Below are 13514 nucleotides of genomic sequence, written 5' to 3'. Positions count from 1 at the left end.
ATAAATGGCTCTCCACCCCTCACTTTCAATCTGGAGGTCCCTTTGGGTCAAAAATGAGTCTCCTGTAGACAGCATATCAATGGGTCTTTTTTTTTTTTATCCAAACTATATCCTGTGTCTTTTGATTGGAGTGTTTAGTCCATTTACATTCAGAGTAATTATTGAAAGATATTAACTTTGTGCCATTGTATTACCTGTAAAGTTGCTGTTTCTGTAAATTATCTTTGTTCCTTTCTGGTGTTTGTTACTTTTGGGCTCTCTCTTTGCTCAAAGAATCCCCTTTAATAGTTTCTTCAGGGCTGGTTTAGTGATCACAAATTCTTTTAGTTTTTGTTTGTCCTGGAACCTATTTACCTCTCCTTCCATTCTGAATGACACCTTGTTGGATAAAGTATTATTGGCTGCATATTGTTTTTTTCTCATTTTGTACCTTGAATATATCATGCCAGTCCTTTCTGGCCTGCCAGGTCTCTGTGGACATGTCTGCTTCTAGCCTTATATTTCTACCCTTGTAGGTTAAAGACCTCTTGTCTCAAGCTGCTTTCAGGATTTTTTCATTATCTCTGAAATTTGCAAGCCTCACTATTATATGCTGGATTGTTGACCTATTTTTATTGATTTTGAGGGGTGTTCTCTGTGCCTTCTGGACTTGAATGTTTTCTTCCTTCCCCAGATTAGGGAATTTCTCAGCTATAATTTGTTCATATAAACCTTCTATCCTGCTCTTTCTTTCCTCGTCTTCTGGGATCCCTACTATTCAATTATTGCACTTCATGGTATCACTGATTTCTTGAAGCCTTCCCTCATGATCCAGTAGTTGTCTTTCTCCTTTTCTCAGCTTCCTTGCTTTCTATCATTTTGTCTTCTAAGTCACTGACTCTTCTGTCTCATTTACCCTAGCATTTAGAGCCTCCATTTTTTACTGCGTCTCAGTTATAACATTTTTAATTTCGGCCTGATTAGATTTTAGTTCTTTTATTTCTGCAGTAAGAAATTCTCTAGTGTCTTTTATGCTTTTTTCAAGCCCAGCTAGTATCTTTATAATCATTGCTTTGAATTCTAGTTCCAGCATCTTACTTATATCTATATTGATTAAATCTATGGTAGAGAGAACTACTTCTGGTTCTTTCTTTTTCTGTAAATTTCTCCTTCTAGTCATTTTGTCCAGAAAATATAGGAAGAAAGAAAGAGAAAGGAAAAAAGGGAAAAGAAAGAAGAAACAGCAAAAGCAACAATAATAATATCAACAACAACAACAACATATTCAGGAAGTGATTCTGGCATATGCTGTGTACACTCTGCTGTTCTGTCTTGGCTTCTCTTTCCCACTGGGCCTTCCTCTACATAGTTCCTCCTTGCTTGCAGTGGGGAGTGTTTGCTCCTTTAAGTAGGTATGCTTTGATTCGTTTTTGAAGTTAAGCCATTAGCTGATGTTTTGGAGTTTTCTTTAATCAGTAGACTTGGTAGATACGGGGGTTTGTGCTGGTGCTCTGAGGGAGAGGCCTGCCATGCTGGCTCAACATCTGACTAGCCCTCCTAAAAATACCCACTGGGTCAGGGGAGTGGGTTTAGTGTAGGGGACTCCAGCTTCCAACAGAGTGTCCATGTTTCTCTCAGGAGTCTGGCTGTGCTTGTGGGCGGGAGGGAGGGGGGTGGTGGAGGAGGTAGAATATGGCATTACCTTGCCTTCTTGTCCCTGGGGAGCAAAACTCCTGGGAGCTGCTCTTAGGAGGCCCTCTTAGAAAAGCAAGCCATCTCCTGTGACCCAGGCCCTCATCAGCTCCCTGCCCTAACCTGTCTGTGTCCAGGTTGTCGGCATGCCTAGACAGCCAGATCTCCTGTATTTTATCTCTGGCCAGTGGCTGGGATTCAAAATTCCAAGTTTTAAAGGGCCACATAATGTGTGCACCCACTCCCACGCTGGGGCAGGGAGGCTTGGGGTGTGCCCAAGCACCATCCCATTCCTGAAAATCTGTCACACAATGTTTGTGCAGAAGCTAGAGTTTATTGTAACACTGAGGGAAAATCTGGAGCCAGGTTATCAGCCATCTGCACTTGAGTCAGTCCCCTACTCCCCTTTGTCCCAGAAAAGCTGTAGCAGAGGCTTGAATCTATTGTGGCAGATAGCAAAAAGCAGTGGTCAGGTTATTCATGATCCTCTCCATTCTCTGTGCTCCACTCAGTCAGTCCCAGAAAAAACTAGATTATTTCTTTTTTAAAAGATTTTATTTATTTATTTGACAGTGAAAAAGAGAGAGAATACAAGCAGGGGGAGCATGAGGCAGAGGGAAAGGGAGAAACAGGATCCCTGCTGAGCAGGGAGCCTGGTGTACGGCTCCATCCCAGGACCCTGAGATCATGACCTGAGCTGAAGGCAGACCCTTAACTGACTGAGCCACTCAGGTGCCCCAAAGACTAGATTATTTCTGATAGAGATCTCTACCATACGCCTTATGCATTCTGTGCTGTAGCCACACCAAAATTGTAAGTACAGATAATCATGTAGAAACAAATTCATCATTATAGATGCCCTAGTTTTATGCAAATGAATATATCCATTTGCTTTTTGAAATCACGGATATATCTTCAGTCTTATTAAGTGAGAGATACTTTCTTGATTATAATTTATTCATTTTTTTTTACCAAATGATTTCTCTCATATGTGGAATTTAAGAAACAAAACAGATGAACATCGGGGGAAGGGGGAAAAAAGAGAGGGAGGCAAACCATAAGAGACTCTTAACTATAAAGAACAAACTGAGGGTTGATGGAGGGGAGGTGGGTGGGGGGATGGGCTGAATGGGAAATGGGTGATGGGTATTAAGGAGGGCACTTGTTTTGATGAGCACTGGGTGTTATATGTAATGAATCACTACATTCCGTTCCTGAAACCAATATCACACCATATGTTAACTAACTAGAATTTAAATACAAACTTGAAACAAACAAAAATCTTGTTTATAAATTAAGATCTCTGTCTCTGTATAATAGCCTGAGTACTGCTCTCTGATTTTCTTCTCACTCCTAGTGTTGTGCCTTACTCCTGCTCACATGATAAGATATTAATCAATTTGGTGATACAACTCTTATTCTTGATATGACTTTTTTTCAAACAGTGTTCTTGTTTCATTGAGTTTAAGAACCTTGTATACCTTGAATGCCCAGATACTTCCAACTTGCTTTATAGCCAGACTGTTTATAACTGTTTTCATATATTCTATTATTATCTTGAATGTGAATGAATTTAACAAATAGTGGAATTACGTCATTTTTTGCCTTGTTTCGTTTCTGTCAGGGTTAAGCCTTTGTTACTAACTTATAATAATAGCACTGTATGAGTAAATTATATAATACATGCTATTGAAGACCAGAGCCATTAAAAATTATAGTTACCACCTTTCTTCAATATTTGTTGACACTTGGCTTGAAATAGAAAATTTATAGTTGTGTTTCTAGTATTTACTATAAAACATAAATGAACACTATCAAAATCTCATGTCTTTTGCATTATGTGAACACCACTAAATGCTATCATGTTTTCAAAAGCAACATAATGACTTCATGTATTTACAAGAATATGAGCTCCTTCTCTTAGAAATAAATCTGTGAGGGCTATACAGTAAAAAAGTTTCTTTGTCATATATAACAAACATTATTGAATACTTTTCAGAATGTATCTACTTAAAGTTGTCTCTTTTATAAATGCCTAAAGATTATGAGTGTGCAATTAAGAATTTGTCTTAAGGGGGGCGCCTGGGTGGCACAGCTGTTAAGCATCTGCCTTCAGCTCAGGGCGTGATCCCGGTGATCTGGGATCGAGCCCCACATCAGGCTCTTCTGCTATGAGCCTGCTTCTTCCTCTCCCACTCCCCCTGCTTGTGTTCCCTCTCTCGCTGGCTGTCTCTATCTCTGTCGAATAAATAAATAAAATCTTTAAAAAAAAAGAATTTGTCTTAAGGATTCTATATGTTCTTAAAAAATTTTTATGAAAAGACCTATCTCCTTCTCTCTAAAAAGCCACTATCAATTTCTAAGTGGAAACTACTACCCAGCATTCTTTGACTCTTTCCCAAGTATGATTATATGTTTGGTGTCAAAACATAAGTAAAATGTTCTTAGGACCTTGAGGAAATGGTAGAAGGAAGTCTTCTCTTTCTAAAATCAAGTCATGTTGATATTTATTTTATTTCTGCCTATTTACTTGATATATCAAGCCAAAGAATTTTTTTCTCTAAACAAAGAGATTGTATAAATTATAGGGATTATATTCTAGGAAAATAATAAATTGCTGGTATTTCTAGAAGCAAAATGAAAAAAAAAAGAATATAGACCTGTGGTAGTCAAACTTTGTATAGCAAGTTTTATTTTGGCCACATTGTGCCAATGAATTCCTATTAAATGAGTTATCTCCTAAATAATGAGCCTTCTGAATCTGAACAGTATATAAATATAAGATAAATGACCACCTTTCATTTTTTTTACATCTTAATAAGCTCAAGAGGACAGAAGAAAATTTAGGATCATGGCCTCCTTTTGAAATATCAAATAGCAGTAATCTATCGAAAGAAATGGCATTTTTTTCCTTTGCACAGATTTGTGTTGTAATGTGAATGTCAAAGTGAAACTTCATTATTTTTTGTTATTCTTGCTCATGTTTTATTCTTCTCTTTCTCGCAGTTTCCAGAATTCAACTTGTAAGATATCTGAGTGATGATAAGATTGTGAGATCTAAAGAGGTATCTCCAACGCTCAGTGACAATCAAAGCTCACAGAAAAAGTTAAAGGAAAGGCACAGACACAGCCTTTCTCCAGACCCAGACACAGTCATGGATAAAAAACATTACAGAATTGCTAGGCGCAAAACTTCTGTATGTAGAATTCATTGCAAGGGCTACAGATTCCCACAAAGTTTTCAGAGTTCGCAGTCTCAAATAGATCCTATTCTTCCTATAAATACTGAAGATTATACCCCCGAAGACTTAGCACCTCTCTGCCATCCTATGTCCATGAGCCCTTGGGTTGATGTACACCCCAAGCCTCACAGAAATCACACATATTCTTTGGACACTGGAGCTCCTATGTGTCCCAAATGTTTCATGGAAATCAATAATTCTTTTCATAAATGTCTTGCAAATTCTGATGATGATTCAGACCCTGACTCTACTTTACATCTCCAAATTCCCTTGGATTCTAAGTATTCTCTGAGCCCCAAATCTATTAGACATCATAAGACTTCTCAGAATAGCCCTTTATCTCGATCCCTGGATCCTAAGCATCCTGTGGGCATCCACTGTCCTTTACACCGGGAGGATTCTAAATATTCCTTGGGCTCAACTTCGTATTTACATTGTGAAAGTTGCTCTGCTCTTCAAAATCTCATTGGCTCTACTGCTACCAGTACCTTTCCCATGAATCCTCAAAATACCATGGGCCACCATAGTACCCCTGACTCAGACAGTGTTATCAACACCAGCAATGTTCCTGGCCTTGAGAATGAAGGCAAGTTTAACCTTACTGCTAAACTTGAAAATGAGGCCAAACCTGACAATGAAACTAAGTTGATCAGTGCTGGAAATCTCAAAGATAAGGCCAGTGCCAAAGAGAAGCCTCGTCTCAAAGATGAGACAGACCATGAAGATGAGACAGACTCTGAAGATGATAAAGATCCTGAAGATGAAATAGATTCTGAGGATGACAACACCAAAGATAAGAAAGATCCCAAAGATAAATCTGACCCTGATGACAGTGATCCCAAAGATAGCAATGCTGAAAAAGATGCAGACACAAACAATGGATCTGATCCCAGTGGTGATGCTGACCCTACAAGTGGAGCCGATTCCAACAGTGATGGTGATTCTAACAATGGAAGTGACTCCAACGGTGAACCAGACTCTAACATTGATAACACCACTAACAATGATGCTAACTCCAAATATAGCACTGATTCTGATGGGGAAAAACACACCAATAATTCAGACAGTACCTCTGGCCTAAACAATGGTGTTGATCAGGACTGTACTGCTAACTCCAACAATGGCACTAATACAAATGATAGCTCTGGGCTCCAAAATGGAACTGGCCTGGACTACACTTCTAGTTCCAATAATGGTGCAGGCCCCCAAAATAGACCTGGCTCTAAAATCAATAGATATGGCCTCCAAAACAATACCTCTGACCCCCAAAATATCAGATCAGACCCCAACATCCCTGAGTCCATTAACAATGGCTCTGGCCCCAACATCAATGGTCCTGGCCCCAATAACAATGGCTCTGGCCTTAAAATAGATCCTGACTCTAACTATAATGTCAGGCCTAGTGATGCTACAAGCCACAGTAGTGCTATTAGTTCCAATAAATATGCTGATTCCAAGTATGATACAAAACCCACCACTACTGCTGGCCACAACTATGCAGCTGTCCCAAACTGTGACTCAGATCTTGACTGTGTCTCAGGATTTACCCATGCAGTAGGTTCTAGCCTTCTACTCAACTCCAACCATATTGCCAGAAACAATTATGCTGCCAAACCTAGCTCTACAGCTACCACTGTCAATGCCACTGACACTAGCAGTACAACTAGTTGCAGTGGTGCTATTAGCCTTAGCTATACTCCTGGCACCAACTGTGCTTCAGGCACTAACCATGACCCTAGATTAACTCATGTCTTTGGATCCAGCCTTGTCACCAACCCCAATTATGATGCCACATATACCCATAATGTTCATAATTCTACCAATACTAGCAATATTAATAATCTCTTTGAGCCTGAATTGGAAATCAGTACCAGTTCCTCCATCCCTAATATTGTTAATGTTAACTCCCCCACTGTTGCTGCTAGCACAAAATATATTTGCACTTCTGGAAATTTGACCACCTCTGAATCTTCTGATCCATCTAAGCTTGGTATAAATTATACAATTTTTGATAACCACAAATTTGGTGCCTGCCTCAAAGACACTGCTGGCTCCATGGATTCTGTTAGCCTTAAGCATACTACTGAGTCCAAAGATGTCCTTGATGCCAAGGAATCTGGCTTTTTAAAAGATTTCTCCAGGGTCCAGAATCCCATTGGTATCAAGGATCTTACCAATTTAAGCTTTCACTCCAATTCAAATATTCCACTCCCTAGTTTTGACATTATAGTAGAAGCTGAACCACCAAATGTTGTGAAGTTTGCTGTATCATCAGGTGCTGTGAATCAATTTTTTAAGGTAAGTTTATATAAATGTAGACTTTAAGTTTCTTCTCCATTTCTTATAATTCAGAGTGTTAGGTCACTGAACTGGACCAAAAAACTTCCTTTTAAAAATTTACTTGAATATGCAATCCATGCAAGAGAAGAGACAAGATGTCCAGTATTACTTCTTTTTTGACCCTGGTAGCCAGCAACATGGTTTTCCATTTGAAAGATCCATCTGCTATACAGCTGGTAAATAGAGAAATGGCCTTGATTGCACTGTGGCTGGCTCATCCACTACCTCCATCAAGTGTACAATGGCCAAGTGTTGGTTTCTTCACTCTATTTGCAGGGAGAGTAAAGTTAAATGAATTTAATTACCATGAATCAAGACATTTGAAACTACTATCCCCCAAAATCCCATTTTATAAGGAAGCTGGCAAAAGTAGTTATACCTATTATATTCTAATTTCTCATTAAATAAATAGAATTTTAATTAGTTTGGTGACATAATATTAAGGAGCAAAGAACTCTACACTTTTTCTACTTTTGAATTAAAATTTGCTTTTTCTTATTTCTCCTGAAAATGAGTAAAATTATATCTTTAATAAGTCTTTATCAAATTCTTCTAGCACTCTGAATTGCATGCACAAACTAGGATTTCTAAATTATGAAAGACTATTTTTGACAACAGCAAGTAATACTCTTTTTGATGAAACTTTACCACCATACTGTCATTGAGACATAATCAAGTTGGTACACATTGCATTTTATTTTGTTGTTCTTCATTAGACATGGTAAACAAATACAATTAATTTGGATTATAGTATCTGTGTGGATAAATGTGCAACTTTGTCTTCTACTAGAGAAATTACTTTGTCTTCTACTAGAATGTGTAATTGAATATATATATATATATATATATACACACACACACACACTGAAGTGCTTCCAATTATATATATATACATTTAAAATAAGGCATATAATCTTATAACCAAAATGAAAGTACAAAATTGTTATCTCTCTAATGCTTTTATTTTAGTAGAGAAGAATTTCATAATTTTCTCAAGAGAAGCATCTATCTGGAAACAGTTGTAAATATAGTTTTATAGCTCCACCTTATGTAAATTTAAGGGTAATGTCCAGTTATAAGAAATAAAAATAATATTGCTAAAATACAAGCCTTAACATTAGAAAAAAGAGATGTTTTCCCCAGTTGTTTTATACAAATGAACTTTTGTGTTAGTATGAAAACTTTTAAAATATGTTTATTTTATGGATTTGTTTTTGGATGAATGAAAATATGGTTATCATAAGTTTTAGCTTACTAGTTAAGGAACACTTTGCAGTTAGAATCCTAGTATATAAGAACTTTGTTTCCTAAGTTTGCATATGTAAAACATATCATTTTAATCTTAGATGAAAACTACCTGCAAAGTAGGGCATTTCCCTCCACCCCAAAAGAATGGATGATTGCCTTCCCTCAGAGCTTCAGTATTTCCACATTGTCCTGGTTTATTACATCCTTGTTCATATTTCTATCATAAACATCTGCAATAGGGAAAACAGAGGCATTTTCCCCATTAAATTTAAAAGGAATAAAACTTTTCTACTAACCACAATGAACCAAACAACCAACTTAACATCTGAACATCTAGTCAAGCCATTTGTATCATCTTCATTCATTATTTCAATAGGCATTTAATAATTAAGCACTGTAGAAGTCTCAAAAATATGCAAAGTGAAAAATATAGTGCCCTTTAAGGTGCTTTTAGCCTACTTATCTTAATAGGAAAAAAGTGCCTATTTGAGGATAGAAACTATGTGAAAACAAATAAAATGCCATCTGACTTTCTAGAATGGTCAGAAAACATTTTGGTTGTTCAGATCACATGTCACCAATGTATTATGTAGCTGGAAATATGTGTGTATTAATTATTATACTGTGTTTCACTTTTCAGAAATAACCAAACAAGGTCATAACTCCTGAAATTATCTTCCTTTTTGTGAGGGTTAACATTGACTTTAATGGATGGTGGTTTTAGAACTATATTACTAAGAGCCTGATATCATTTAATAAGTTATCTAGAAGTTATTTACAATTCTGAAGAAACAATATGATTCCATATAAAATAGATAAAAGTAGTATCTTATATTTCTTAAACTTTGAAAATAGTTTTTATTTATAAAAAATTTACTCAAGAATTTAATTAGTTGAAGTACTTGACAGATTCCAATGTACTTAAGAAAAATTGCATTAGGGCCATTCAAAGAAGTAGTCATCTATGATTTATGGTAGATTTAAAAAAAAGATGATTCAGTAGTAATACTGAAGGAAATTTTCATATAGTACAGTCTATTATAACCAGAGTTTTTATAGAGAGTTATATAGGTCTTCTTAGCAACAGATGTCTGAACATACCAATCAAATGTGTTATGCTTTTTGCACCAAAGTTCTCTTAAATTAATATCTCTAGTAATTGCTCCAAAATTAACCAACAAAAATGTTTTTGTTTATAAATATCTTGTATATTTGAGGAAGCCTACAGATAAGTCTTGGTTCAGGAGAGGCTAAATTTGTAGTATAATGTCAAAATGGATTAACTGAAGTGGCCAGAAGTTTTCATATTTTCGTTTCAAAATGGTCCACCCAATGTATCATTTCCTTTCTGATCATAGAGCCATTAAAATACATGAATAGGTTTAGCTCTTCCACTTAATATTTATTGAAATAAATCTTAGTTATACCCAAACTTTAGGCATATTTAGGTGTATAGTACCCACATATTCCAGATAATCTAAGCAATGTCCTGCCTTGTAGTTTCTTAAATATGTTTACATACAGATAAACAGTGTTTCTCTTTCTAGCTTTTTAGGGATATGCTGTGTTTTGTCAGTGGGAGACATGTTTTCTGGGGATTTTCAATCTAAGATACAGTAAATCATCTCCTATCAACTTGCTCAAGGTCTGTTAATTATTAAACTGCTTTACTGAGGTCATCTGTGCACCAAACCTTTCCATAAAGTCACCTTTATATATCAGTTTGATCATATTTCTTTATAACACTGAAGTGTTTCCATGGTATCCTATTGCTGAATTCTTTGTTAGATAAGATAGGGTCCTGAAAGTGTTTAATTGAAATACAATGAACTGAGTTGGAACCTCTTTTGGAATTAATTCATAAAAGATCTCAAATTGAATGTAACTAAATAAATAATATTGAGTAAAAAATGTTCCTCCTGCTAACCATGTGAACTGCCCATTGTTCTCTGAATAGTTTGGGGAAAAAAACACAATTGTTGGTTTGTTAAAAGATCAAAGTCTCAGACTGAATTCAGCCTTCTCTCTTTATCTACACTATGTATAGTTTTCTGAGCCAACCACAAACTTACAGTGACCCAGATGAGCAATCCAAAGAAAAACCAGTTACCCCAAGTTCAAAATAAAGTGCACTTTATTACTGCCCCTATTGCAGAAAATCTGTGCAAATGACCTACTTTCTGAAGGAATTTCAAAATTATGTATTTTCCCTTGTGTCTCAAGGGCCTTTGGCCCAAGCCCCCTCAAATGTAACCACAGGATCGATGATGTGTCTTATCTGGGCAGATAGACAAAAACAGACCAAATCAACTTTAGTCCAAAAACTGATAGAGACTAACTTAAGAGAAATTTAAGACTATCACTTAACATCATAAATCTTAAATAATTGACTAAATAATCAAGACCTTTTAGTCTCAAAAAAGAAGATTTCACTAGGTTTTCAAATCTCAGAAATGTTTGTTACAATGACACCAAGGTAGATGTGATGCATTCAACAGCTATAGGATCTGTGCAGTCTGCCATGTTCCAGGCTTGAAAAAAACTGAGGCAACTGTGTCTGAATTTATTTCATCTTCTACTTGAGGGACAATTAGTAAACTACATTTTCCAAAATTTTTAAGTCTGAATTTGGGTGTATTGAGTATCAAAGACAATAAATGTGAAATGATTAAATAAGCAAGGTATGAAATTTCAGGTTTTGTCTCTCATGAGTCATGTCAACCCAATCCACTTCTAAAGATACCTAGATTCATTAAGTGGAATGTTTATGGGATGGAAACTGTTGACCCAGTGTAATAGAGTCCCTCGATAAAATTAAAGAATGTGGATAAGAAGGTAGTAACAAGAGAGGATTATATGGAGGTGAAGACAAAGGAAAGAATGTTATATGGAGGAGGAGGGATATTGTGGAATAATAAACACGATTTCAGTAATCTTCACCTTTTTTTATCATATCATTAAATCCCAATATGTTTTGACTGGTCCAATCCATTTGTTAAAGAAAAACATTTCTTCTATGTCATCCTTTGTACTTCCTGACCTACCCTTATCTCATCACACACATGCACATGCACACGCACACGCACATGCACACACACTTACACACACACAATTGCAGACTTTTCAAAGTTTCAAATACCAAGAATATAAGCACTCTATATTAACAAATGCTCACTTATTCATCACCAGCTTCTGTTTTTCCCATTCTGAGGTCATTCTAACACCCTAATAGGCTAGCCCCATTTAGAAAGTAACCAAGGTGTCAAGCTGTCAAGCTAAGTGTACTTCCTGATTGCTGACTTTTGAAAGTTTATCTTCTGATATATCCACTACCACCTCATTTTTACCCTTTCACAGAGAACGTATACAAACACATGCACACATACACACACACCATTGATAACTTTTTCTGCTTTGGGATTACTTTGAGGACCATAGCCATCTGAGTTTTCACTGAGATTTTAATAAGAAGATCATTTTTATCACAAATAACTGATTTTGGGGTTTTTTTAAATAACCGATTTTTTTTATAAGAAGTTAGGAACAATATGTTTGTTCATACTTACTATCTTGGTACTTTCTGAATAAAAAGATGACCGATCAAGTAGTAAATGAAGTAGAAATAATAGAAGAAACAAGCACCAGCACTACCTCATTTTATCACATAAATATTATACCACAAATGGACACTGACCACAGCCAAGAAGCGTAGTTCATCCTACCTGACTGTATAGTGATAATGAGGCAAACAAAATTTTATTCTAGGCCCTGAAAAGACCATTTCTAGATAGTTGCAAAAGGCTCCAAATCCAAATAAGATTGCTAATTGTGAGAGTTTTAAGCAAAAGGTCCAGAAAATTCTCAGTATGATTATTATTTTCATGGCTTTATACTCTTGAATATAGTTTACAAATAGAATATGATATGACATAACAAAAGATTAGTAAGACATCAATGTTGAAGTTAGAAAACACATGAAAATAAGCAAACTTCAATGTAAATCTTCAGGCAGTCATTTCATAACCAAGATTTAGTAGCACTTACTATTTGACACGCATGCTTGAGTTTTACGTGTAGTAGTTCCTTTAACCCTCTCAACAACCCTATGAAGTTACATAATTTTCCCTATTATCCGTATTTTATAGGCGAAGACTATGTTATATAGTCAAATAACCTTTTTGCGATCACACAGCTACCAAGTGAAAAAGAATCAGAGCCTATATTGAAAAATTTAAAGTTAATTTTATGTATTGAAAATAATATATAATTAAAGGTGTCAAGTAGTAAATATTGTGTTAACCTAATGTTAGCAGAAGCCTAGGTTACAAAATGAAAACTACTGTAGTTCCATCTTAGTATTTTAAGAGACAGTATTATACCTGTGATTATAAGGTGGTCATAGTAGTTTTTTGGGCATGGGTTTGAAGTTTCCAAGGATCATGATATCTAATATTTTATATTAAATAATCTATTTAAAGTAGTCTAAGGATAAAAGTATTTTTTCTTTCATTACAACTTTTAACTCCCAAGTTTCTTTTTATCCTGTTGTTGCAGCTCAACCTCCAGACAGATAGCAGACAAAACCTTGACCCCTGATTAGTGAAAAGAATACCTTGAGATGGAAAAGACAAAGGCCCAGCCAAGAAGGTTTTGAGGATATGAGCAAATAACTTCAAAACTTGCAGAGATCCCTGAGCAATGTTTATTATATGTTTATTCTTTTATCCCCTCCCCATTACATTACCTTGCCTTTATTGTCCATGGGACCAACAATGTTGCTTCAAAATACCATGTGACAATTGCCCCATTCATCTTATTTGCTTCTGGCAGACTCTGAAGTTAGAAAAAGGACACATTGTGGTCCTTTCTAGCCATCATATAAAAATTATTTTGTATTGTTAATGACTAAAGAGTGCAGTCAGATTTTTCAGGCAGAAATTATCTCCATCTTTTGTGTAAGTCTCCAGAAGAAGATTGTCTTAACTTTTAAGAAATTGTATGACAGATGCTTTT

General features: G+C 35.9%; 1 protein-coding gene across 1 annotated transcript in view; it reads left to right on the top strand.

The window, feature by feature from the left end:
• The window catches only part of LOC148106914 (uncharacterized), a 244756-nt gene extending 231659 nt beyond the window's left edge, over positions 1 to 13097 (top strand). The window contains exons 12-14 of the mRNA XM_087860072.1: positions 4678 to 7211; positions 10078 to 10146; positions 13056 to 13097. Of these exons, the coding sequence (XP_087716198.1) occupies positions 4678 to 7211; positions 10078 to 10146; positions 13056 to 13097 (2645 nt within the window). The remainder of the gene's footprint in view (positions 1 to 4677; positions 7212 to 10077; positions 10147 to 13055) is intronic.
• Positions 13098 to 13514: the final 417 nt, after the last annotated feature.

The sequence above is a fragment of the Ursus americanus genome, chromosome X (assembly GCF_024610735.1).
Source record: "Ursus americanus isolate L20-20 chromosome X, mUrsAme1.1.p, whole genome shotgun sequence".
Classification (NCBI taxonomy): Eukaryota; Metazoa; Chordata; class Mammalia; order Carnivora; family Ursidae; genus Ursus; species Ursus americanus.
Note: the sequence above shows the minus strand (reverse complement) of the source record. Positions and strands in the feature narration are given on the sequence as shown.